This window comes from Hyperoodon ampullatus (genome assembly GCF_949752795.1).
Source record: "Hyperoodon ampullatus genome assembly, chromosome: 7".
NCBI lineage: Eukaryota > Metazoa > Chordata > Mammalia > Artiodactyla > Ziphiidae > Hyperoodon > Hyperoodon ampullatus.
In genome coordinates, this window is record NC_136920.1 from 95,877,917 (window position 1) to 95,904,128 (window position 26,212).

A 26,212-nucleotide genomic window follows, 5' to 3' on the forward strand; every position below is an offset into this window, starting at 1 on the left:
AGGACTTTGTTGATTAGAATACAGGTAAGAAGTCTCTTACTGTGCTGTAGAGCCCGCAAACCACAACTACTGAGCCTGTGTGCCACAACTACTGAAGTCTTCACACCTAGAGCTCATGCTCTGCAACAAGAGAAGCCAACGCAATAAGAAGCCCGTGCACTGCAACGAAGAGTAGCCCCTGCTCGCCACAACTAGAGAAAGCCCGTGTGCAGCAACGAATACCCAATGCAGCCAGAAAGAAAGACAAAACAGCAAACATCAAACAGACAAATTATTTAAAAAAAAAATCTCTTAGGTAATCATTTTTTATACATTAAAATGGCCACCATACGTGCTGGACTTCCAGCAGAGCCAGGTAGGGTACTATGATGTTAATACACGAAGAAGACCTTTCCTTCTAGCATATTCTGAGGTGAAATTACTCCAAGATGTTAGGGGTGCAGGGATCATGACTGAGACCAGCCACAGTAGTAGGTAGGAACCCAAGGCTTGTTGAATTGTAACTCCTTGAAGTTAGGGTTCTTCTGTTTTGTTAAGAAAATTGCAGGGCATTGTGCAGACAGTGAATTCTTTCCCAGGAGCTGGTGGATGCAGTGAAATTAATACCACAGAGATAATATAGATGTTTTAAAAGTACTTTTGCCCATGCACAACCCAGTTCTCATTCTATCCATGCTATCCTGCCTAAAAAAGTAAAAAAATAGAAAAAAAAATCTGACTGTGGACCTTTCACGTGGCTTCTTTGTGTCATAACTGAGTTTAAAAAATTTTCTTGTATTTGTGTATCTCTTTTCTTACATGTCCAGAACATTCTTTATATATTTAAAGGTAGTCATTTTAATTGAGTTGGAGAGATAGGTAAAAATTTCAGGCTGAGTATCCTGTAATCTTTTGTTTATGTGAAACTCTCAGGTTGTAGATTGTCTAGGGTTGTCATCTCAAGGCTATCCTGGAATTGTTTGCTTTTTTTCTCTTTAAAAGCAACTTTCATCTAATCTTCCCTTATAGCCAGTCTGAGGCAGCCCGCAAGTGACTCTCCAAACACCACTCTGTTTTGTTTCATCATAGCAGTTACCAGCATCCACTGTTTCTTATTCATTCATTTGCTGCTTTTTTTCCCTCTCCATCTCCCCTCAACGTGCAAGCTGCTCACGAGCCGGGACCTTGTCTTCCTTGCTACATGCTGCAGCCCAGTGCCTCAGACAGAGGCTGACTCACAGAAGAACTCTCCATTGATTTGTTAAATTAATGAACTTCTCTTGACACTATTTTCTGACATTTTTTTTCTTTTAAGGTTGAAAAATTGAGAGCAGCATGTTTTACCCACTGAAACTCATCCTGATGCCAGTGTTACTCAGTAAGTAGAAACCAAGGGACCAAGGAGGGTATTTGATTTCTTGTAAGTCTCATGCATGTTCAGAAGCCAGTTTTATATATTTTCATTTCCCCTTGCTTTGTTGAAAATGGAAACCCCAACCTGGAACTTCATAGTTTTGTTGAAACAGCCGTTTTGCTGCAACAGCTGTTTTAGAAGCCAAGTAGGAGACTCTTTCTTGGAAAGCTGAATATGCCTCTGCTGCTATTAGAAACAGAATGCCTTTGGGTCCTGACTGGGTGTTTTAGGACCTTCCTATGGGATACAAAGATAGTTTCTCGCTGGTATTCCTGCACTTTAAATTGTTATCTTTAAAACCACAGCTAGTCTCAGATCAGGAAATGAAATTACCAGAGGGAGTCCCAGAATCCCTGTAATTGTTTTCGTGCTTTAGCTACACTAGTCTTCTTGCAGTTCCTCAAATGCACTGAGCTCTTTCCCAATTTTGGATGGTTTCTTCTGCCTGGAACCTTCTCTCCCCACCTCACCCTAGCAAGCGTGCCTAAGCCTTCCTTATTCTTCAGGCTTCTCCTTAAGCTCCACTTTTAAAAAGCCTGCTCTGGCTGACTCAGCAGACCAGGTTGGAGTCTCCTGTTCCTACAGTGCTCAGGGCTGCTTCTTCTTGCTAATCCCATCTCTTTCTAACTTTTTCATCCTTTTGTCCCCTTGTCTTCTCTTTATCCCATGGATATAGCTCTGTTGGAAGAATAAATTAATTAGATGCTTTGCTCTCATGGCTTTTAATTTTTTTCTCTTTCTTAAAAAACTTAAAAAAATTATTTGGTTGCTCTGGGTCTTAGTTGCGGCAGGCGGGCTCCTTAGTTGTGGCATGTGAACTCTTAGTTGTGGCATGCATGTGGGATCTGGTTCCCTGACCAGGGATTGAACCTGGGCCCCCTGCATTGGGAGCATGGAGTCTTAACCACTGTGCCACCAGGGAAGTCCCTATTTTTTTGTCTTTTTAAAGTATGGTTGATTTACAATGTTGTGTTAATTTCTGCTGTACAGCAAAGAGATTCAGTTATACATATATGTACATTCTTTTTTATATTCCATTATGGTTTATCACAGGATATTGACTATAGTTCCTACTATATGCAGTAGGACCTTGTTGTTTATCTATTCTATTTTTCTCTTTATTATTAGTTTTTTAAACTTTGAATGGTGACCTAAACACTGACTCAGCAAAGTGCACAAAAGAATTGTCTTTGCTCTAATTCCAGGCAACATAGCATGTGCACAAACATGCAGTCAGACAGACACACACACATGAAACTTGTATGTATTAGAGAATTTTTTTCCCCATGGAATCAGGGTTGTAAAAATCTCAGAGGCTATTTAGACATTTCCTGGGTGAAGCAGCCTGCAGGTTTTTGCCCTTCCATCCAGAGACTTAACAATCCAACCCCGTGTGGAGTGGCCTGGTGACATCAGGGGGTATTGTACTTCTTGGTGGAGAGGTTTTCCTCCTCTGTAGAAAGTCTCAATTTCTTCAGCTATTTCTGTACAAAGGTTACCCATCAGGTATAAGTTTCTCTTTGCTTTGGTTGCTGCTCTTGCTTTCTGGCAAACTCATTTAATTCTACAGACAGTGCTCTTCATATTACATTAAATAAGCTTCTTATACCTTTAACCACACTTAAAGTTGCTCAGTTCTTCCTTACAGGAAAATTCCAGGTCGCTTTTGCAGGTACTTTTGATTTCTTTCAAAAAATAATTCCCTCCAGAGGGTGGAGAGTTCATGTTTTCTTTCACGTCCTCCCCACTGCGTGTTGCCTGCTGTGGGCAGGAAGTTAACACTCTTCTTTTGGGGCAACAGCTTGGATGGAGAGGTTGGCACATTTTCTGTTTATTCCCAAATTCATTCACTTGGCTCTGCTTTGATAGGAACCGGCCAGCATCTAAATGTGTCTTTCTTGCTATGGTTATCTCTTTGCATAGAGCATGTCTTGTGAAAACAGAAATATCCATGTCATGGTTTTCTCTTTAGAAATGGTTTTCTCTTTAAGGGAAAAGAGAAATTACTTGAGCAATGGACAGATAGTGGAGGGGTACCGCATGGGCTAACCCTAGAGACTGGAAAGCCAGGGCTGAGGGCAGAGCTGGAGGAGGGAGGTGGGGAGAAGGCAAACACAAAGGAAATTCAAGAGAGGAGCTGTGCTCTGTACTGGCCTAATTACAAGGACCTGCACTACAGCCAGAATCAGCCAGCAAATTCAGAGATAAGCTTTTGTAAAGGAACTAAAGAAGGAGAAAAGCAGAGGGAAGCAAAAATACCTGTGAACTGGTTTTTCAGTTAGGGAATGGGTGGGAAACTAGGAGCCAGAGACATCCCATTTCCTGTTTATGGGTGTCTAAATTCATGACCTGAAAGGAGAGACTTCAGGGTTTCCCTTCTCTTTTCTTCTTGTTTTGTTTTTGTTTTTGTTTTGTTTTGTTTCTCTGGCCACACCACGTGGCTTGCAGGATCTTAGTTCCCCGACCAGGGATTGAACCTCCTCCCTCGGCAGTGAAAGTGCAGAGTCCTAACCACTGGACCACCAGGGAATTCCCTCTCTTCTTTCTTAAGAAAGGAGATTGCAGGGATGAATTCTAGAAAAGGGGAAGGGACTGGCTAGGAGCACAGGACCAGTTAGCATCTATATAGCATGAAGATTGTAGAACCCCTCTGACTTGAGCTACGTGGGGGGAACTACAGGGTGTTTCTCTTACCCTTGGGAATGCCATGCTGGTTTGAATGAAGGGCCTCTGAATACTTTGTCCACGTTGGGTCATCTGGGGTGGAAAGGTGCATATACTTGGAGATTAATACTAATTTTTGTTGTTGAGTGTATTTGTCTGAATGATGCCTCCTCTTGCCTTTTTGACTTCTGTAGGTTATTCCTTGGGCCTGAATGACTTGATTGTTTCCTCCGCGGAGCTAACAGTCCATGTGGGTGATTCAGCCCTGTTGGGATGTATTTTCCAGAGCACAGAAGAGAAACTTGTGACCAAGGTAGACTGGATATTCTCATCAGGAGAGCACTTCAAGGTAAGAAGGAGGAAACACTGCTGTGTATTAAAAGCCCCTGGCCAATGGTGTCAGAATGTGGGGAGAGGGAGAATCAGGTCATCCAGTGCCATGAGATGGGGTTGCAGGAGCTTGGGCTCTGGAGCTTGCCAGAACTGAGCCTCCTCCTAGTCTCGCCTCTTGGCTGTGTAATCAGCTGGGTAAATTACTCAAACTTCTGACATTCAACTTCCCCATCTGTGAAGATGAAGGTGATTATAATAATGGTAATGCTTACTTTTCAGGACCTTGAGAAGCTAATGGGAGACATGCACATAAAGTTCTTTAGTTCCTTTCCTCTATTTCTCCCATTTGTAGAGTAGCATAGGTGGGTGTGAGGGTGAGAAGAGTGAAAATGCATTGGTCTAGACAAAAAGAGTTATGGCCTAGGCACAGGAATGGTGTCACAGTAATCTTTTCTTTGGGGAGGGGGCAGATTCTTTTAGCACTCCAGTGACCCATTTATGTGCTGGGGAACCATCTCTTTCTCCTTCATGGCTGCTTAAAGTGTTGGCATTAGCAGACTCAGCATGGCTGAGTGAAGGCCTTTCACGGGAGCTCTTTGGATTAGGAAACAATTAAGCCTCATCTGAGATTCTGTGGAGATACTTGTATGTCAGGATCATTTGCGAAATATGTCCTAAGTAATATATTGTTGACAATAAAGTTCCAACGTTTGCAAATGTAATATTGCTTTTGTAGCTCAGAGCATGTTATCCCTATAATGCTACTGTCACTCAAATTTTTATTACTATTTATTGTTATAAGAGGGAAATACCCATGGTCTAAGTGAAAATAAGAATTCCCCATGGCTCCCCCTCCCAGTCTGTAAACCATTCCCTGTTGATGACTCCTTCTCATGCCTTATGATAAGCTGCCTGGAGGAGGGCAGAAAGGACAGCGGTAACAGCCAACATGCTGGGGATTCTCACAACAGCCAGTCTGTGGGATTACATTTGGATGCCATTGAATGCAGAGGCCATGGCAGAACACAGGGTGAAGATGGGAGATGCTTTTCAAAAGTTGTGAGTTTGATATACTACAAAGCTGCAGTAATCAAGACAGTATGGTACTGGCACAGAAACAGAAAGATAGATCAATGGAACAGGATAGAAAGCCCAGAGATAAACCCACGGACATATGGTCACCTTATCTTTGATAAAGGAGGCAGGAATGTACAGTGGAGAAAGGACAGTCTCTTCAATAAGTGGTGTTGGGAAAACTGGACAGGGACATGTAAAAGTATGAGATTCGATCACTCCCTAACACCATACACAAAAATAAGCTCAAAATGGATTAAAGACCTAAATGTAAGGCCAGACACTATCAAACTCTTAGAGGACAACATAGGCAGAACACTCTATGACATAAATCACAGCAAGATCCTTTTTGACCCACCTCCTAGAGAAATGGAAATAAAGACAAAAATAAACACATGGGACCTAATGAAACTTAAAAGCTTTTGCACAGCAAAGGAAACCATAAACAAGACCAAAAGACAACCCTCAGAATGGGAGAAAATATTTGCAAATGAAGCAACTGACAAAGGATTAATCTCCAAAATTTATAAGCAGCTCATGCAGCTCAATAACAAAAAAACAAACAACCCAATCCAAAAATGGGCAGAAGACCTAAATAGACATTTCTCCACAGAAGATATACAGACTGCCAACAAACACATGAAAGGATGCTCAACATCTTTACTAATTAGAGAAATGCAAATCAAAACTACAATGAGATATCATCTCACACCAGTCAGAATGGCCATCATCAAAAAATCTAGAAACAATAAATGCTGGAGAGGGTGTGGAAAAAAGGGAACACTCTTGCACTGCTGGTGGGAATGTGAATTGGTACAGCCACTATGGAGAACGGTATGGAGGTTCCTTAAAAAACTACAAATAGAACTACCATATGACCCTGCAATCCCACTACTGGGCATATACCCTGAGAAAACCATAATTCAAAAAGAGACATGTACCAAAATGTTCATAGCAGCCCTATTTACAATAGCCCGGAGATGGAAACAACCTAAGTGTCCATCATTGGATGAATGGGTAAAGAAGATGTGGCACATACATACAATGGAATATTACTCAGCCATAAAAAGAAATGAAATTGAACTATTTGTAATGAGGTGGATGGACCTAGAGTCTGTCATACAGAGTGAAGTAAGTCAGAAAGAGAAAGACAAATACTGTATGCTGACACATATATATGGAATTTAAGAAAAAAAAAGGTCATGAAGAACATAGGGGTAAGACAGGAATAAAGACACAGACCTACTAGAGAATGGACTTGAGGATATGGGGAGGGGGAAGGGTAAGCTGTGACAAAGTGAAAGAGCGGCATGGACATATATACACTACCAAACGTAAGGTAGATAGCTAGTGGGAAGCAGCCGCATAGCACAGGGAGATCAGCTCGGTGCTTTGTGACCGCCTGGAGGGGTGGGATAGGGAGGGTGGGAGGGAGACGCAAAAGGGAGGGGATATGGGAACATATGTATACATATAACTGATTAAATTTGTGATAAAGCAAAAAATAAAAATAAAAAAAAAATAAAAAAAATAAAAAAAAAAAAAAAGTTGTGAGTTTGAATCCCCAGAGTGATCTTCAGAGTGGGTGTTACATTTTACCTTAAACTGTAAGAAATGGAAATGTGTTGACCCTGTTTCTCCAGTTGTCTTTGTATAAAATGAGCCACAGAGCCTTGTGCAAGTCAGTGTATTGCCTGGCACATGATGATGATGATGAGGATGATGATGAGGATGTTGATGATGAATTGGATACCAAGTACTTTTTTTTTTTTTTTTTTTGCGGTACGCGGGCCTCTCACTGTTGTGGCCTCTCCCATTGAGGAGCACAGGCTCCGGATGTGCAGGCTCAGCGGCCATGGCTCACGGGCCCAGCCGCTCCGCGGCATGTGGGATCTTCCCGGAACGGGGCACGAACCCTCGTCCCCTGCATCAGCAGGCGGACTCTCCACCACTGCGCCACCAGGGAAGCCCCCAAGTACTTTTTGATCATAGTGGTGTTGATGACTATGCTGCCTCCACAGATCAGGGGCTTTTGAGTCCAGACTCCTGGGTCTGGTGCCATGGACTTTACATTTTCTCCGATATTGTATTGCCCTCCAGGATGATTACGTGCTCTTCTATTATGCCAACATCAGTGTGCCTGTGGGGCGTTTCCAGAATCGTGTGAGCTTGGTGGGGGACATCTTACACCATGACGGCTCTCTCCTGCTGCAAAATGTGGAAGAGGCTGACCAGGGAAACTACACCTGTGAAATCCGCTTCAAAATGGAGAGCCTGGTGTTCAAAAAAGCAGTGGTCCTGCATGTACTGCCAGAGGAGCCCAAAGGTACATAAATGCTTCCTCAGAGAAGGGCGAAGGGGCAAGAGATTTGGTGTGCAGTGAGAGAAGCGAACTGATTTTGTTGAGCAAGTGCCAGCCATTGTGCTATGTACTCACCACGGAGTGAGTCCTCAATAAAATAAAAATAATGATGATCATTATTTTATTATTACTTTAACATGTTTCCACCTCATGAAAATGCTGTGAAGGAAGTACTGTATTCTCCTCTTCATTTTACAGATGAGTTAACTGAGGCTTAGAGAGATTAAGTGACTTGCCTAAGGACATATATTTATTAAATGGCATATCCAGTACTTGGACCCTGGTACCTCTGTCAACAAAGTCCATGTTTTTTTCACTATACCCTGATGCTTCCCATCAGTTATCCATGTTGATGTCGTGTCCATATTTTGTAGGTAACTATGTTAGGTGTTCTGGGGGATATAAAAGAAATGAGCAGATCTCTCTAACTTCCTAGGACCTCATGTTCCCATTTATAAATGGCTTCAGTAGATTGTTGGTTTTAAAAAACATGTTCTATAGAACACTCAAGGTCCAAGGAACCTGGTGGGCCACACAAAGGGTGAGAACAGGGCAGGGGATTGATAGAGGATCTAGTTGGGCAGGACCTCTGGCTTCCACCTCCACTACAACCAAAGTCCTTTTCCTTTTTCCTGTTGTATTCACTGGGCTGCCAGATAAGATTTTGTTGGAAGAAAGAATTCTGCTGCTTTAAAAAGTTTGAAAACCACAGAATTAGATACATTCTTTAAAAGTGTGAGATAGAAGGAACAGTCTTTGGCCTCAGGAGAGCTTGCTGTTTAGTGAGTGAACTAGAATCTAGACGCCTCTCTCCCTGCCAGCTAGGTTAGGTCCATTCTTTCAGTGAGCTCCTTTGGAGCACCCTGTCCTCCTCTCTGGTGATATTCAACACACCTGTTCAGTTGTGTCTCCCCTGCTCACCTGGATCTGTGTTCTTGGTCCCATGACCAGCCCTAGACACAATGCCTGGCATAGAGTAAGCATTCAGTAAACATTTGTCAAATGAAGGAAATTCTTAAATTAGCATCCCTCACTTGAATCTGGCTTCTAAAAAATGGAATGGTAGAAGGAATTGTAGAAGGTGGCCTCTGGCCTCTCTCCTAATTTTTCCTAATTTTTTTCAATTGCATTTTTCTTTTGATTTTAAATGTATGGCTCTCCAGGAAGAAGGAATGAACCAACTGCCTGTGTCCCCCAAGGATTATCTTTGAGTTACCCCTTTCTACTTTGTTCTCTGATGCTGGGCCTGAGGACTACAAGCATGTCCTACAAAATGGGTGCCTATTCCTGCTTAGAAGAGACACAGAGGGAAGGAGCCCAAAGGAGGCAGTTTTAAGAACTGAGTCCATGGGAGCAGGCTAGAGCAATTTTAGGGGTAGTCAGATATTTCCCAGTAGCCAGTGGAGCAACTTGTATTTACTTTTCCTTTCCAGCCAGCGTGGGAATAGCTCTAACTCCTGACCATTTGCCTGGTGGCCATCTCCTTCCATGTGAAAACTCATCTAGATTTCCTCCACAAAGTTTATCCTTCAGTTTGTAATTTTTCTGTGTTTCTACTACTTCAACTCTTTTATTCATAGTTCTTATTTTAAACAGTATAGACAATTTTCTTTTTTCTTTCTTTCCCTTTCTTTCTTTCTTTCTTTCTTTCTTTCTTAGGAATTTGCTTCCATTTTATTCTGTGAAAGGATTTTAAGGCATCTGAATGTGTGTGTTCACAGATTATATAATTATACTATATAGATATATTGTATAATAGTTAATGAAAAGTATAAAGAGAACAAAAATTAATTTTTATTCAAACTTGTGCATATAATTTCAGTCAGATGATCTTCATTTTTAAGATTCAAAATTGAATTAAAGTTTTCATATCAGATGAATTGCTTGAACAATGTTTTGAGTTTGGTTTAACATTTTGGAAAATATGTTGTTCAAGGAGAGAAAATATTCTTATTGAAGGGATTCGTGCACATGGTAGGTAGTATAGTATGTGAGTTTACGTGGCTTCTGGACCCCTAACTTCATTACTCTATTATTTTTATTCTATTCTAATCTCTTCTCAATTTATAAAGTTCTATGATTCTAGAAGGGAGGCAATATAATGAAATAATTAAAAGCCCATGTTTTGGAATCACACCCAACAGTGCTTTAAATCCTAATTTAGAGAAAGTTCCTAATATTTGGAAAACAAAATTTCAGTGGTATAGACAATTTTCTTACAAATAAAAATAATATTAACTTCCCACATTTTTGCTCTAGAATCAGCCATCCTTCCACTTATGTGAGGTGGTAACAGTAAAGGGAGTGAGAAAGTGTGGGCTTTGTTTTCACTTAGGCCTGGGTTTGAGTGCTGGCCCTGCCTTTTACTGGCCATGAAGCTCTGGGCTCTTTCACTTTCTTCCTCTGTGAAATGGGAGAGTAATAGTGCATATCTCAAAATATTGTAATGACTAGGTGATATCCTAGGTGTCTAGCACATGCCTGGTGTGTTGAAGGAACTCAGAATGTTCAGTTCTTATTATTGCATTTAAAAAATAGGGTTCAATTCTTAATATACTCATAGATTTAGAGGGTGTTTCCTTCCCTATTGGTATTCTTTGCAGTGAATTTTTATTACTTCCAAAATAATTCCCTCCATAGAGTTTTGAGTTCATAATATTTTCTTTTGCTTTCCTCCCATTGTGCGTCTTTCCTCCTGGGTGGGAAGTTAACGTTCTCCCAGGGACACAATTTGGATGAAAAGGTTAGCTGATGTGCTGTGTTCCTTTATGAGCTCCGCTTAATGCTCTTTTGAAGGAACTCTGTCCAGTTAAGACCTAGGCTTGTGTCTCCCTTAAATATCATCCTGCCTTTCTTTTCTTAATTGACTTGTGGTCGATTTGTATAGAGCACTATTGAAAAATCAGAAGCATCTTTCTAATTGTTTTCTTTTTCAGGGACTTCTTGAAATGACTAAAGCAGCAAACATATGATGGGGTCAGCTGCTTATACAAATAAGCAGGAGGAAGAGACTATGTGTTGGAAAGCCAGGAGCAGGGGAAGGGGGAGCAGATGGGGAAGTGGGGGCAGGGATTAAAACAGAAAGAAAAGCCAAGAAGAAATCTGTCTGTTGTCTTGGCCTAATTAGCAAGCAGTCCTGTGACCTGTACTCTAGCCAGAATTGTCCTAAGCAAGTCCTAAGACAACTTGTAGAAGAATAAAAGAAATTGAGGAGACTTACCCATGCTTCAGTTTTTCAGCTAGGAGAGCCAGTGGATTATTTATAAGAATGAGAGTTATATAACTTTCCACTTCCTGTTTATGTTAAGCAGGTGTGGGTATCGAAGTTGGTGAACAGAAAGTGGGGGGCTTCAAGGTTTTCTGTACTTTCTTTATTACAAGCTTGAAGTGGAGTTGGGGCTTGTGGGAGAAGTTCTAGAAAAGGAGAAGGAGAAAGGAATTAAAGAGAACCAGAAAGTGTTTACTGAAGTCAGTGGGACCCCTCAGACTTGGTGTATGTTGGTAGCTAGAGGGTATTGTCTTATCCTTGGGGTATTGTGTGGATTTGAGTGAGAGACCTCTGAGTACTTTGACCACACAGAATAATCTGGATCATCTGTGGAGGGAAAGTGTGCAGTATTTGATGGTGACATTAATTTTACTGTTGAGTATCTTTGGCTAAATATTATCTCTTCTGGAAGTTCTTTGGCTTCTATAGATTATACCTTGAGTTTGACTTGATTTACCATTTTATCCCCAGAGCTCACGGCTCATGTGGGTGATTCGACTCAGATGGGATGTGTTTTCCACAGCACAGAAGAGAAACACATGACCAGGGTAGACTGGATGTTCTCATCAGGAGAGCACACCAAGGTAAGGAGGAGAAACCCTCATTGTGTATAAGAAGCCCCTGGCCGATGCTGTCAGGACAGAGGGGGGAGATCAAGAATCCAGGCAGCAGGTGCCATGTGGCGGTGTTGTGAGGGCTTGGGCGTTGGACCTTGGCAAAGCTGGGCCTCTCAGCTCAGCCACTTGGCTGGGCAATTTCACCTTCCGGTTGGGAAAAATGACTCTAATGAAGATGATAAAGAAGAAGAAGTAGATGCTGCTGCTGCTCAGCTTTTCAGGTTGTCAAGACGCATACAGGAGACAGCTGGTGTAAAGCATTTGTACATGACTTGGCCACTGCATTTTAGTTTAATTCCTCTTCTCCTTTCCCCTTTTTGTAGAGTCCATGGGATAGCAAGGGGGATGATTTTGGTGGCCTAGCCAGGAAAGCAATGGGCTAGGCATAAGCACAATTGCATTCGTATTCTTTTTTTAAAATTAAAAAAATGTTTTTAATTTTTATTTTATTTTTTTTATTTTTTTTTTTTTTTGCGGTACGCGGGCTTCTCACTGCTGTGGCCTCTCCCGTTGTGGAGCACAGGCTCCGGACGCGCAGGCTCAGCGGCCATGGCCCACGCACCCAGCCGCTCCGCGGCATGTGGGATCTTCCCAGACCGGGGCACGAACCCGCGTCCCCTGCATCGGCAGGCGGACTCTCAACCACTGCGCCACCAGGGAAGCCCTAATTTTTATTTTTAATTAATTTTTATTGGAGTATAGTTGCTTTACAATGTTGTGTTAGTTTCTACTGTACAGCAAAGTGAATCAGCTCTATGTATACATATATCCCCTCTGTTTGGGATTTCCTTCCCATTTAGGTCACCACAGAGCATTGAGTAGAGTTCCTGTGCTATACAGTAGGTTCTCATTAGTCATCTATTTTATACATAGTATCAATAGTGTATATATGTCAATCCCAATCTCCCAGCTCATCCCATCCTCGCTTCCCCCTTGGTATCCATGCGTTTATTCTCTACATCTGTGTATCTATTTATGCTTTGCAAATAAGATCACCTATACCATTTTGCATTCTTATTCTTTTTTAAAAAAATTAATTAATTTAATTTATTTACTTTTGGCTGCACTGGGTCTTCGTTGCTGCGCTTGGGCTTTCTCTAGTTGCGGCGAGCGGGGGCTACTCTTTGTTGTGGTATGCGGGCTTCTCATTGAGGTGGCTTCTCTTGTTGCCGAGCACGGGCTCTAGGCGCACGGGCTTCAGTAGTTGTGGCGCACGGGCTCAGTAGTTGTGGCACATGGGCTTAGTTGCTCCGTGGCATGTGGGATCTTCCCGGACCCGTGTCCCCTGCAATGGCAGGCGGATTCTTAACCACTGCACCACCAGGGAAGCCCTCTTATTCTTATTTGGGTTATTTTTGTGAGTTTTCTTCTGTGCCCCATTGCCCCATTTATGTGATGGAGGGAATTTTCTTTGTCTTCATGGATGCTTCGAATGTTGGGATTAGTAGGTCCTGAGGGCCAGGTTGAGGAGTACTTCATGGGAACTCTGAAGTAGTAAACAGCAAGTTGGTTCATTAGACGTCAACTATGGCATGGTGATATCCTGATGAGTCAAGGTGTGTTGTAAGAGACATCTCAGGTAACTTATTGTTAATAAAAGTTAAGGTACAAAGTTTAGAAAAGATTTAACTTTTATAAATGGAGACATGTTCCAGGTCATCCCTACAAAAAGTCATTTATATTCACTTGATTCCTATATGCTGAGTGGGTCAGAAATGGTGGCATCCAGATGTAGAGAACAAACGTATGGACACCAATGGGGGAAAGTGGTGGGGGGTGGTGGTGGGATGAATTGGGAGATTGGAATTGACATGTATACACTAATATGTATAAAATACATAACTAATAAGAACCTGCCATATATAAAATAAAATTCAAAAATTCAAAAAAAAACAAAAAAAGAAATGGTGGCATCATGGTGGGGTCTGGGGAATTACATGTAGTTCCAGATTCACCTCTGAGAACTCGTCATGCATTTATATGTCATCCACCAATTGAGACACTGCAGAAAATAGGATGAGAGTTGACATTTTGGGTTGTGAATTTGAATCACAAGAGACAAGCCAGGTCTTTTCATTCATGTTTCTGTCTGTATACCCATTTCCTTTTCTTAAAAGCTTTTAAAAATAATAATATTTATATAACTTTATAAAAAATTCCAACACATTTATTTAACAAGTGTTTTTAAAGCATCTGCTATGCAGTGAATACTCAAAGCTCCTGCCCTGATGGGGGACTTACAATCAAGATGGAGGGATAGAACCTAGGGGCAGGACAGGAATAAAGACGTAGACATAGAGAATGGACTTGAGGACACGGGGAGGGGGAAGGGTAAGCTGGGACAAAGTGAGAGAGTGGCATGGACATATATACACTACCAAATGTAAAATAGATAGCTAGTGGGAAGCAGCCACATAGCACAGGGAGATCAGCTCGGTGCTTTGTGACTACCTAGAGCAGTGGGAGGGAGACGCAAGAGGGAGGAGATATGGGGATATATATATATGTATAGATGATTCACTTTGTTATAAATCGGAAACTAACACACCATTGTAAAGCAATTATACTCCAATAAAGATGTTAAAAAAAAGATGGAGCGATATACATAGTAAAACAATGAAGAAATAAATACACGATATGTCAGGTAATAGTAAGAGCTATGGAGAACAAGAAAACAGGGTTTTGTGGTTGTTATTTTATGTAGGTGGTCAGGGAGACCTCACCAAAAAGGTAACATTTGAGCAGAGGTCTCAAGGAAGTGAAGGAGGCAACCGTGCATCTGTCTAGGGGGGAAGAGTGTTCCAGGCAAAGGAAGCAGCAAGTGCAAAGGCCCTGAGGCCAGTACTCAAGGAGCAGCAAGGAGACTGGTGTGGTTGGAGTGAAGTGACCCAAGTAGGTGAGGAAAAAGCCAGTAGAAGATGAAGTCAGAGAGGAGATGGGGGTGGGGCAGCTCATGGAGGACTTTGTACTTTTAGGAGAAATGGAGGGCTGTTAGAGGGTTTTGAGCAGAGGAGTGATATGATTTAACTTATATTTCTAAAGGTTCATCTGCTGAGAATAGACTGTAGTGGGGAGTATAGAGGGATACAAGTTGAGAAGCTCTTGTAGGAATCCAGGTGAGAGATGGTGGCTTGGACCAGACTGTGGAAGAGGTGAGAAGTGGCTGGATTTGGGATGTATTTCGAGGATAGAGGATTTGTTGTGGGATTAGATGTGAGTTGTTCAAGAAATAGAGGAGTTAAGGATGACTCCCAAGATTCTTAACCAGAGCTTAAGAAAGAAGACGTTGCCATTTACCAAAATGGGATGGATAAGAAGGAACTGGTTTGGGGGAGAATTTTGGAGTTCAGTTTTAGACATGTTTCAGGTGCCTATTGGAAATCCAACTGGATATGTCATAAAAAGTAAAGGTGTACTTTTACTTTTTTTACTGGAGAAGTGCAAAAAACTGAAAGTCCCTCATGCCCACTTTCCTCATCCCTCTCTTGAGATGGAAGAGTTGTTTGTGGTTTGGTGGCGTCCTGCACAACTATGTGCCCGCAGACACGCGTGTCTGTGGATTTGTGTTACTTCATACATTCTGATAATACCCTTACTGTTTCCACACACAGAGCCTGTGAGTCCCGAGAGCTCCCCTCGCAAACTTCCCCACGCCCCTCTACCCCAGCCCTTCAGTCTCATACGTTTTGCCTTTCCCTTCTAGGAGGAGATTGTGTTGCGCCATTACCCCAAACTCAAGGCACCCATGGGATACCCCCAGAACTGGGGCCGCTTCCAGAACCGTGTAAACCTGGTGGGAGACACTTCCCGCAACGATGGCTCCATTATGCTCCACAGAGTGAAGGAGTCTGATGGAGGAAGCTACACCTGCAGTATCCACCTGGGGAACCTGACAGTCAGGACAACCACTGTGCTGCACGTGATCCTGAAAGAGCCTCGAAGTATCTAACATTTGGCTGGAGAGGGAGGAGGGACCTCATAGCCGGTAGGCAGGGCCAGGACTAGGGTGAGGCTGGAGAGGCTTCTAGGGTGCAAAATTTAAGGAGGCATTACTCTCAGGTGCTGTACTTGCCTGACCCTGATAAGCCCAGCACTTATCAAGCACTTGTACCCTGTACTTGCATGACCTTGGGAGTGATACCTCTTTAAATTTGGTGCCTTATGCACCTTATTGGCCTCACCCTAGTTCTTCCCTGCTGGCAGGTCAAGGAAAAAAAAGCTAATATTGAGTGAACACCACCCCTCTGCCAGACCTCACTCATCATTAGTGTAATATACTAAGTTAAAGGTACAGGAGCTCAGAGATGGATTGGAGTTGTTTTGACTTGGCTTCAAGGGAGATGCTCTATGCTCTGTAGTGGAAAGGAAGATGATCCCGAGCTGGTGAGAGACAGCAAAGAACAGAGAAAACAGGAAGGGGCCAAAACCAAAAATAGAGGGGTTTTCTGATCAAAGATTCTGTATTCTGGCGAAACACTGTGTATTAAGGCCATTGGTGTGTAGGAGAGTAAAGACTCAATTGTGTTGACTGATAGAGGTTGATAAGTGAGGAGTTAAAGTTAAACCATAACCCAGTTAGCAGTCAGGATGTGGCCTGTGGACTTTGCCTTTTGCTAGGGACCTAGGGGTTGGCTGTGGTTGGTTGGGGGCAGGGATAGAGGTGAGGGTGCAACACACCCCAGTACCTCTGGCCAGAGACTTAAGTCTATGGAGGCACCTTCTTGCCAATAGCAAAGAATCCCAGCTGGAGAGGGAAGCAGACAGATGGCTTTCTTCACTCTCAGAAGTCTTAGCTCCACTTCACAGAGAAAATAGAAGCCATTAGCGGGAGCTCATTCAACTTTGGAGCCCTCCCCACCCACAAACGGACCTACATCTGCTCCCATCCTCATGCCTGCCCTGCCATCCTGAGCTCCCTTCCACCCAGGGCTTATGTGAGCCCCTGTGCTCAGGTGGTGCTCTCTCTTCCTTCTCAGGATCCTCACAGCATGGCTCTTTTTTTTTTCTTGCGGTACGCGGGCCTCTCACTGTTGTGGCCTCTCCCGTTGCGGAGCACAGGCTCCGGATGCGCAGGCTCAGCGGCCATGGCTCACGGGCCCAGCCGCTCCGCGGCATGTGGGATCTTCCCAGATCGGGGCACGAACCCGTGTTCCCTGCATCGGCAGGCGGACTCCCAACCACTGCGCCACCAGGGAAGCCCCAGCATGGCTCTTTAAGCTCGTACTTTCCAAGGGCTTCTACCACTCAGCACAAACATACACTCCACTCTTCCTCTTACCTGTGTCCTTGTGTCCTTTAGCTCTCATCCTATATCTTTATTTTTCTTGAAACAGCTTTATTGAGATACAACTCACATACCTTACAATTTACCCATTTAAAGTGTACACCTTGATGGTTTTTAGTATATTCCGAGTTGTGCAACCTTCCCCACAATACATTATGTATTTCTTTCTTTACACAGCCAGATAGCTTGCTAAAGGGCTGGACATGGTGTCTCCTATCTCATCTCCCATTAATTGATAGCACACTGCATTCAGCCTTCTGCTTCTTCCTCTACTCTAGCGTAGATCACCAATGGTACTCTAATGGCACATCCTCGACCTTCTCTACCTCAGTAATATTGAACACCATGTTCTATATACATTCAATATATTCTACGTTAGATACAACTTGATCTGTCTGCCTATCTATGTATCTCTCTATCTCTATGTATTATATGAGCTCCACCCAAATATTCCACAAATACTCAAATACAACATATCCAAACCTACCCCTGTCACCTCTCCCCAGCCCATCTCTTCAATCTCAGTTAATGCTACCACCATCTACACAGTTATCCAACTGGATGCCTGGGGGTTGTACTTGATTCTTCCCTTTCCCATGACCCCCAGTCTAACAAGTCAACAAGTCCTGTCATTTCTACTACTGACTTAAAAAAATATCTTTATTGGAGTATAATTGCTTTACAATATTGCATTAGTTTCTGCTGTACAACAAATTGAATCAGCTATGTGTATACATATATCTGCATATCCTCTCCCTCTTGAGCCTCCCTCCCACCCTCCCTATCCCACCCTTCTAGGTCATCACAAAGCATTGAGCTGATCTCCCTGTGCTATGCAGCAGCTTCCCACTAGCCATCCATTTTACATTTGGTAGTGTATATATGTCGATGCTACTCTCTCACTTCATCCCAGCTTCCCCTTCCTCCACTGTGTCTTCAAATCTGTTCCCTACGTCTGCGTCTTTATTTCTGCTCTGCCGCTAGGTTCATCATACCGTTTTTTTTAGATTCCATATATGTGCATTAGCAACCCATATTTGCTTTTCTCTTTCTGACTTACTTCACTCTGTATGACAGACTCTAGGTCCATCCACCTCATTACAAATAATTCAGTTTCGTTCCTTTTTATGGCTGTCTACTACTGACTGGATCTGCCTTCTTTCCCATCTGTCACCACCACCTTATTCTGGCTGTCTCATCCCTGTCTTGGACTGTAGGCCCTTCACAAGTCTCTGCTTTCATTCTCAGTCACTAGCCCTCATTCTTCATGCAGCTCTGAGTGCCATCTTTCTCAGTAACAAATCTCAACTGCTTATAATCTCTCAATGTCTTCTCCGTTGCTTACGGAAAAAAATCCAAACTCCTCATTGAGATAATCAAGGTCCTTCATGACTTACATCCTGTTATTTATCCAGCCTCATTCCCCGCCACACCGACAAACACAACCTTTGAACCAGACCCATGGAACTCTTGCTAGTTTCTAAAAACACCATCCTGTCACCTAAAAGCAACTAAGAGCTCCAGACCTTGGGTATAAGGTCCCTACCATCCTTCCCCATATTGTTTGCCAACAAAACCTTGATGTTTCCTTTAAGACTCAGCTTAAACTTTAAAACTTTTGCTGACAAATTCTCAGGTTCTGCTCCCCATAGAATTGGGTACCCTTTTCTCTATGCTGCTCTGTACTCTATATGGACTGCTCTCAAAGCATCTATAAGCAGTCTGTGGTTTTCTGTTTACATTGTCTCTCTTCTTGAAGGCAGGGACCATGCACTATTTGTCTTTGCATCTTCTGTGCCTAGTGATATCTGGCACCCAGGAGGTGTTTGATGTGTATGTTCAGAGTGAACTGAGCAAATGAGTGAAGGGTACCATAAAGGTGGAAGTGCTTTACTTTGTATCATGACTATGGGGCTGACTGTTGTAGCCTAGAGCAGGCTCTAACATGTCTGTTATTTCTGTCATTTGGTAAACCACATTTTAAGATAGAATTATTAATGTGAAAGGAAACTCTACTGTAGGTGAGGTGATATTCTCTTTTCCCACCGACCTTAATCTACATTTTAACAGTAACTGGGGGTGGGGGTGGGGTGTGTCAGCGGACTTTGGTTCTCAGTCTAATGGGGACAGCTGGAGTCCTAGTGTTTCAACATGGAGTGGAGTCTGACCTTCTCCTCCCGCTTCTGACGTGGCTGTTGGTACTTGGTCTAGAACTGGTGAGGCTCCCAGCTCTTTTCTGGAATATTGAGGCCCTGTCATTACTTTTCTCCTTTCCCAAGCATTGGTGACCTCAGTAACCCTCGGACCTGAGATCCTGGGCAGTAATCAGCTGGTGATCATTGTGGGGATTATCTGCACCACTATCCTGCTGCTTCCTGTTCTGATATTGATTGTGAAGAGGACCTATGGGAATAAGAGGTACAGGGCTGCTCGCATCTCTTGGGCTGGGGGGCTGGAGATGCCTCTAGCCTGAAGTGGAAGAGGGTGATAAGGCTCTAAGTGTGCCATTTTCACAGAAGAGGGTGTTTTAAACCAGAATCATCTGTGGTTACCACATTAGACGTCATTGTATAGTGACCCCACCCCCTTTTGCTCCCTGTTATCCTGAAAGGCCTTGCACATTCCCACACCATCCTCATTTTACAAAGATTACAAAGACTTACAAATGTTGGTCCAAGTAGAGCACAATTAAGAGTATACATCTTATGCAAGAACCATAATGGTGCTATTCAATGCCTGAGAGAAACGATTTTTGAATTATCCACAGTATGTATATACTTCGTAGAGAAGCTCAGATTTTGAGGGTTGTCAGTGGCTTTATCTGAAGGACCACATTTTAATTATGAGAAGCTACTTTTGAATGAATGGCCTCAGGTCCTAAATTATTTATTGTTGAAGTGTGTTTTTAAAGGCTTGAAATTCTACCAGTACCTCAGAAATACACCGATGCTCTGGGCACGGGCTCTAGTGTTTCACTGGCTGTTGACAGGCTCGCATCCTTCCATTTATCCAAATATTGATGAACTATGTTGCTAGGGCAAATTGACTCTCTTTTTGAAATAGTGTCAATGGGCAAGAACCCCCATTAAGACTGAGTAGTGCTGACTTTTGGGACTCCTTTCCCCATGGGACATGTATTGTACAGAAACTGCTGCTGCCTGCTAGGTTTGCACTTGACCCCCCAGGGGCTCTCTGACTTGGTTTTGAACTTGAAGGTCTTTGCTTTGGTCATGTGGATAGCACTGAACCGAGAGTTAGACAACCTGGCTTCCCTTTCAGCTCACTTCCCTGCTCTGGGCCTCAGTTTCCCTCAAAATGAAGAGCAGCACTCCCATGTCTGTCTACTAGTTTATTCTAAAGAAATAGTCAGACGGATATGCTGAGACTTGTGCATAAACATGGTTGCTGTAGCAAAGATTATAATTAAAAACTGAAAGCATTCTCAGTGTCTGTCAGAAAGGTAATGATTCAATAAACTGGTATTCCATTCAATGAAATACCGCATGGCTCTGTATGTAATGATGGAGAAAGATGTCCGAGGAGTAGTATTATACAATATATAGTATGATCTCACTTTAATAAAAAAGCATATTATGTAATTCTCTCTTCAGCAGCATATATACTAAATATATTTTGTGTGAGTATACTTATGCTTGCACTGAGAGAGGTTTGAAGGATAATTCTAAAATATTAATAGTGCTATTTGGGATAAAAGGAAAGTTGGGTGCTAGGAGGGTAGGGGGTTTACTGGAACCTCAACTTCAGACTGTCTACATTTCTGTATTATATGAGTTATTTTACAACCAGAGCATATAACTTTATAATCAGAAAATATGATTAAAATATTTCTACTCTGAGACAAAAAAATGTACATTCCTTTCTAGCTTTAACCCTGGCTGTTGTTGTTATTTTTCTTTTTTCGCTCCACCTTAGGACAAAATAGGAAAAAAAGGAAGCCTATTTAGTGACAAATGCAGAAGGCAGATGGTCAAGCAATCAAAGGCCAAGGGCAGGGAAGGGGCCAGAGCTCCCAGCCCTGGGTGTTTGAGGGGATAATTCTGCTTGGCATCCTCCCTGGAAGAAAGAAGCCGGGAGCCTTTGAACCGGTGTCTCGCTGAGCTTCTGCTGCTCCCTGCTGGTTCAGCTCCATTTCCCCAGTCCTCGGAAATGATAAAATCGAATCCCATGGCCCCTCTCTATTAATTCACTTTAAATTGTTATGGACAGAAAACTTGTTAGTGTGACAATAGAGAGGTTGAAGCTGTCGTTCAGCCTAAACTATCTCCAGATGCTTTTCTGCTTTCCGTGAAAGAGATGCATCTCTCAGATATCAAGCGGAGCTGGGGAGCGTGGGCTGTAGGTGTCTGGGAGTAATTCCTAACCTGGGGTCTCTCTCTTCATAAAACTCCGTGTGGTCTCATGTTGTCACCCTTGAATATACGGTGCTGGCTGGGTAATTCCACATGCTTTTCATGCCTTTGCAGTTCAGTAACTTCCACGACCTTGGTCAAAAACCTGGAGAACACAAAGAAGGCAAATCCAGAGGTAAGAGAAGAACTCTGCCATTTTGCTGCTGTGCCCGGTGAGGGCAAGGTGGAGACTGCTCCAGGATCCAGGTGGTGTCCTTATCATTCCCCTGTGAACTGTGTCTCATTATGTCTCGGCGCATCCAGTGCCTGGCACAGAGCAGCGGCTCAGGAAATCTCCATCACTGCAATGAGTCCCTGGGAGAGTGAGTGGCATGGGGCGGACAGGGCCAGTCCAGCAGCCCAGTACATCCTTGGAGGGCCCTGGGAAAGTCCTAGTTCAAGCCCAGCTCTGCCACCTCCCTGAGCCTCAGTTTTCTCATCAGTAAAATGAGTTTAAGGACAAACATATTTGCCCCATTATAAGGTTCAAATAACATGATGATAGGCTAGTGCTTTGTAATCTATGAGGCACTGTATCCATATAAAGGATGCTTATGATCCATTCCAGAGTTAAGTGAAGGAGTTAATTGTTCAGATTAAATATTCGGGGACCTTTAGAAAGAGAGGATCAAGAACTTTTTCAACCATATTAGTTTGTGGTAAATAATTGCTACCAGGGACTGAGAAATGGATTCGTTTCCTTGAACTCTTTTTTTCCCCTTTTGTTCTTTCTTCTCTTCCCTCCTCCTTCCCTTCTTCCCCCTCCCTCCCTCCTTTCTTTCCCCCTCCCTTCCTTCCTCCCTCCCTCCCTCCCTCTCTCTCACTTTCTTTCTCTCTCTCTTTCTTTCCTTTGAAAAACTCCTCTTATAATATTTACCTTTCCATCTTTTGGGCTGTTTGTGACCCAAGAGTAGGATTTTCTCACAACATAGTGCAGGGGACCCCAGAAGTCCAAGACTTTGTCAATGGATGATATCACTTCTCCAAATAGTGACAGGAATGGGAATCACACAGTACCTCTGACCTCACAGATGTGAAGTTCAGTGAGGGCTGTTCCTGGCATATAAACCCTCTGGAAGAGATGATGACAATTAGCTGCTGCTGAATGCCGTCCTGCCATGACTCTAATGAGGAGGAAATAATCACAAAGTACAAGTAATTTGGCAAGATAAGAATTTTCTGCTGCTACCTCAATGCCCATCCAAACGAAGATGTTTGATTTTTTTTTTTTGGCCACGCCATGCAGCATGTGGGATCTTAGTTCCCTGACCAGGGAGTGAACCCACGTCCCCTGCATTAGGAGCGTGGAGTCTTAACCACTGGACTGCCAGTGAAGTCCCAGATGTTTGACTTTGGAACCAAAGAATTTGGTTCTTAAGATAGTGCTCTTTGCTGATGAGCTAATTTTCTTAATTTCCAGGAAGTCTGAGGACTGGATTATCATGACCTATGATAATTCTCTAGCTCTTAGTAACCCTCTGACCTACTGATTTTGGTGGTTGATGCCCTGGAGGACCCCTGTCCCCTTGAAGAGTGGTAGATAGCCTTTTCTCTGGTACGTAAGACTTGTTGAGTTTTAGGAATATTTACATGTTTTTCTCCCCTCTAGAAACATATCTACTCCTCAATAACCATGCAAGAGGTGACTGATGAAGAATCAAGTGGGAAGTCAGAGGCCACCTACATGACCATGGTGAGGAATATTCTGGGTCCAGCCAAGCCATGCATCTGGAGGCAGGAAAAGGAGCTGGGAAGGATATGGCAAACTCATGGGGGATGCACATTTCTAGGTCCCCTGGGGAGGCCACTCTGCTGAGGGCAGAGATTTTTCTAGGTAGTAGGAAAGGGTGAGAAGCTGAAGCTCTGCTGGATAGAAAAGTAATATCAAACTTGTCCTTATACCCAATTTCGAGTATTATGAGTATCTCTAGGGCTGGAGAGGATTGATCTTAGAGGTAAAAGGAAGTGCCTTCGTGAGGGTAGGCAAGATCTCTGCCTCATCAGTACAATACTGGTTTAACACAGCATAGTAAAGAGGGGGCTGTAAGATCCTTGCACAAGCATCGTGTCACAAGGGATAGTTTTCCTTCCTTTCAAAATGTGCCTTCCAACTCTTAGATTTTTAAATTCTGTGACTTATTATACCTTGACATAATCTAATTGCCAGCAAGGCTGCATGCTGAATTTCATGTAATAATACAGAGTCTGATTCTTACTTTCTCTTTGCTCAACTCTCCAGGGAAGTCCAGCACCTAGAAAAGACACTGGCTGTGTAGTGAGTAGGGGTAAGGATAAAAGGACTGAGCTGGCGAGGGATATGATGCTATTTGTAGACTAATGATAGACACCACAGCCATGGAGGGAGCCGTGTTCTGCTGGGTTCAGGAAGGCTGGCCTCCTCTGCTTATAGGATGATGGCTTCTGTTTGTTCCTGTCACACCAGCGCTAAGGACACATGACTTCCAGATGATTACAGCAGAGAAAGGTTCTGCCAGGGAAGTGTGAGATCAGAGCCCTGGCCTGGCTCCACCAAGGGAAACATAAGCTCCCCTCTGAAGTTGAATATAGTCATTCCCCTCCCCCCATCCTTCTCCTGTTATAGCCATGTGATGCTACAGTAACTGCCAGAACCTCATCTTAGAGACCTGCTGATACAGCTGCACAGTGGCTGCTGCTGAGTGTGTCAGCCACCTGGGTGGTACTGTTTGCAGATAGTCTTTGGCGCAGAGATGATGGAGGAGGGAAAGCCAGCTCCAAAGCCAGCTTCCAAGCCAGCTTCCCCATGTTCACTGCCAGGTGCTTGCGACTGAAACTTTGCAGAAAATGGCACCCCTGTCCCCTTGAAACGGTTTCAATAAAGTGAGTGTGATGAGAGGCCAGGGCCACAAACTCAAAGTCCTTCAGGGGTTGTCAAGTTATTTTAAAACACTATGTACCAAATTAAACAAGCCCGTGGGTGAATTCTGGCCTGCATACCACTTGTTTGAGACCTCAGGTAGGGAGGTGTTATCTGAAAGAGAGCAGGGTAACAAAGAACCTTTGCTTCTTGATTAAATTTACTTAAATGAAGGGGGCACCACGCTGTGTCCCCTTTCTGAGGCTGTATAGTACAATGGTTAAGATCACAGGCTTTGGAGTTGGACACACCAGGGTCCAAATCTTTACCCTGACTTAGAAGCTAGCTCAATCTTAGGCAGGTAACTTAGCTTCTCTGAACTTCAGTTTCCTAATCCTTAATGGGAATAATAAAACCTATCTCTCGGGTGGTGAGGATCAAATGAGACAGTGCATGTGAAATTCAGAATTGGGCCAGACAGATGGAAAGAGCTCAATAAATGGAAACTATTATGATTGAAACGCTTCTTACAAATGTGCTTTGTTTCTTTCTCCCCACAGCACCCAGTTTGGCCTTCTCTGGGGTCAGCACCAACTAGCCCATCTGACAAAAAGTCAGACGGGGGAATGCCCAGGACAGAGCAAGCCTTTTGAAAAGAAGGGGGAGTTCCCTTTGCCCTTGGCCATGGCACAGACTCTCTTTTCCTTGTGTCCTGAGTCCATGTACCAGTTATGTCAGACCCCCTGCCCTCCCAGTCCTCCTCCGGCCTCATTGCTTGGGCAAAGGGCTGAAGAAGATGGAGGGCTTGAAACTTGGCAGAGAGACGGGACAGCTCTGGAGGAACAGGCCCTGATTAGGGGGAGCACAGACTTGGTCCCTCTGGAGTGGGACACTGGCCCTGGGGACCCTGACTGAGCTGCCCCAGCGGCCAAGCATCCCATCAGGTCAGACCCTCTGCTTGGACGGTGCTCTTTGTGGATGGTTACAGGGAAGAATCACAGAGATAAAAACCAACCCAAACGATTTCGTTGGCCAATTATCCCTAAATAAATGCAGTTTGTGGAAATCATCCTGTGTTTCTACCCTGGCTGAGGGGCAAGTGGAGTCTTGGTGAGGAATCTATGGTCTGGAACTCCTGAAACAATTGAAGTGACTGGAGGAAAGCCCCGCTGTGACTTACACACTGGGGACTGGTTTGAGGCCTGGGAAAGTTTTGAGGGGGTGAATGGGGTTGGAAGTGGGGTATAAATACAGCTCTTTGATTTAACGCAGTGCTACTTGATTCTGGCTGGTTATCAGTGTGGCTGGTGGCTCTTGGCTGGACTCCACCAGAGGTGTTCTGGTTTGGAATTCATGGGTGGAGCTGGGGGACTTGCCTTTTTCAAAAGTGACACTCAGGTGGTGCCAAAGTGGACAGCCACTGATTTAACTCTTGGTCTGAAATGTGAGGCTCCCTTACCTTTGGGTTACTATTGTAAGATTTAATGAGGTTCGTTTTTGAAATCCTTTGGTTCTGAACTCCTATTTCTAGTCTGGGCCCAGCTCGGATCTCCTCGTCTTTATTGCCACAGGGCCTTCCTCATTCTCTGCATCCCACTTTTCCCTCTTAGCCATTCAGGACCTAGATAAAGAGCAGGTCTTTTGTGGGTCTCTGATTTCTGATCCAATCTTAAGTGAGCTACTTTTTTAAAAATTGGAGTATAGTTGCTTTACAATGTTGTGTTAGTTTCTGCTGTACAGCAAAGTGAATAAGCCACATGTATACGTATATCCCCTCTTTCTTGGATTTCCTTCCCATTTAGGTCACCACAGAGCATTGAGTAGAGCTCCCTGTGCTATACATTCCGTTCTCATTAGTTATCTGTTTTACACATGGTAGTGTATATATGTCAATCCCACTCTCCCAATCCATCCCACCCTCGTTTTCCACCTTGGTATCCATACATTTATTCTCTACATCTGTATCTCTATT

At 43.5% G+C, this 26,212-nt stretch overlaps 1 protein-coding gene and 1 pseudogene across 2 annotated transcripts in view; one reads left to right on the forward strand and one right to left on the reverse strand.

Annotated features, from left to right (window-relative positions):
* The window catches only part of LOC307055662 (trehalase-like), a 424,950-nt pseudogene that overhangs the window by 376,358 nt on the left and 22,380 nt on the right, over positions 1–26,212 (reverse strand). The window lies entirely within an intron of this gene.
* Positions 1,315–25,317, forward strand: JAML (junction adhesion molecule like; the record flags this gene model as incomplete). The annotated part of the gene is made up of 9 exons (XM_079709394.1): positions 1,315–1,357; positions 4,252–4,406; positions 7,565–7,790; positions 11,566–11,678; positions 15,415–15,652; positions 19,275–19,413; positions 21,480–21,540; positions 23,014–23,097; positions 24,801–25,317. The coding sequence occupies 9 exons, from the start codon at positions 1,315–1,317 to the stop codon at positions 24,891–24,893; spliced, it is 1,152 nt and encodes a 383-aa protein (XP_079565520.1). The 3' UTR covers positions 24,894–25,317.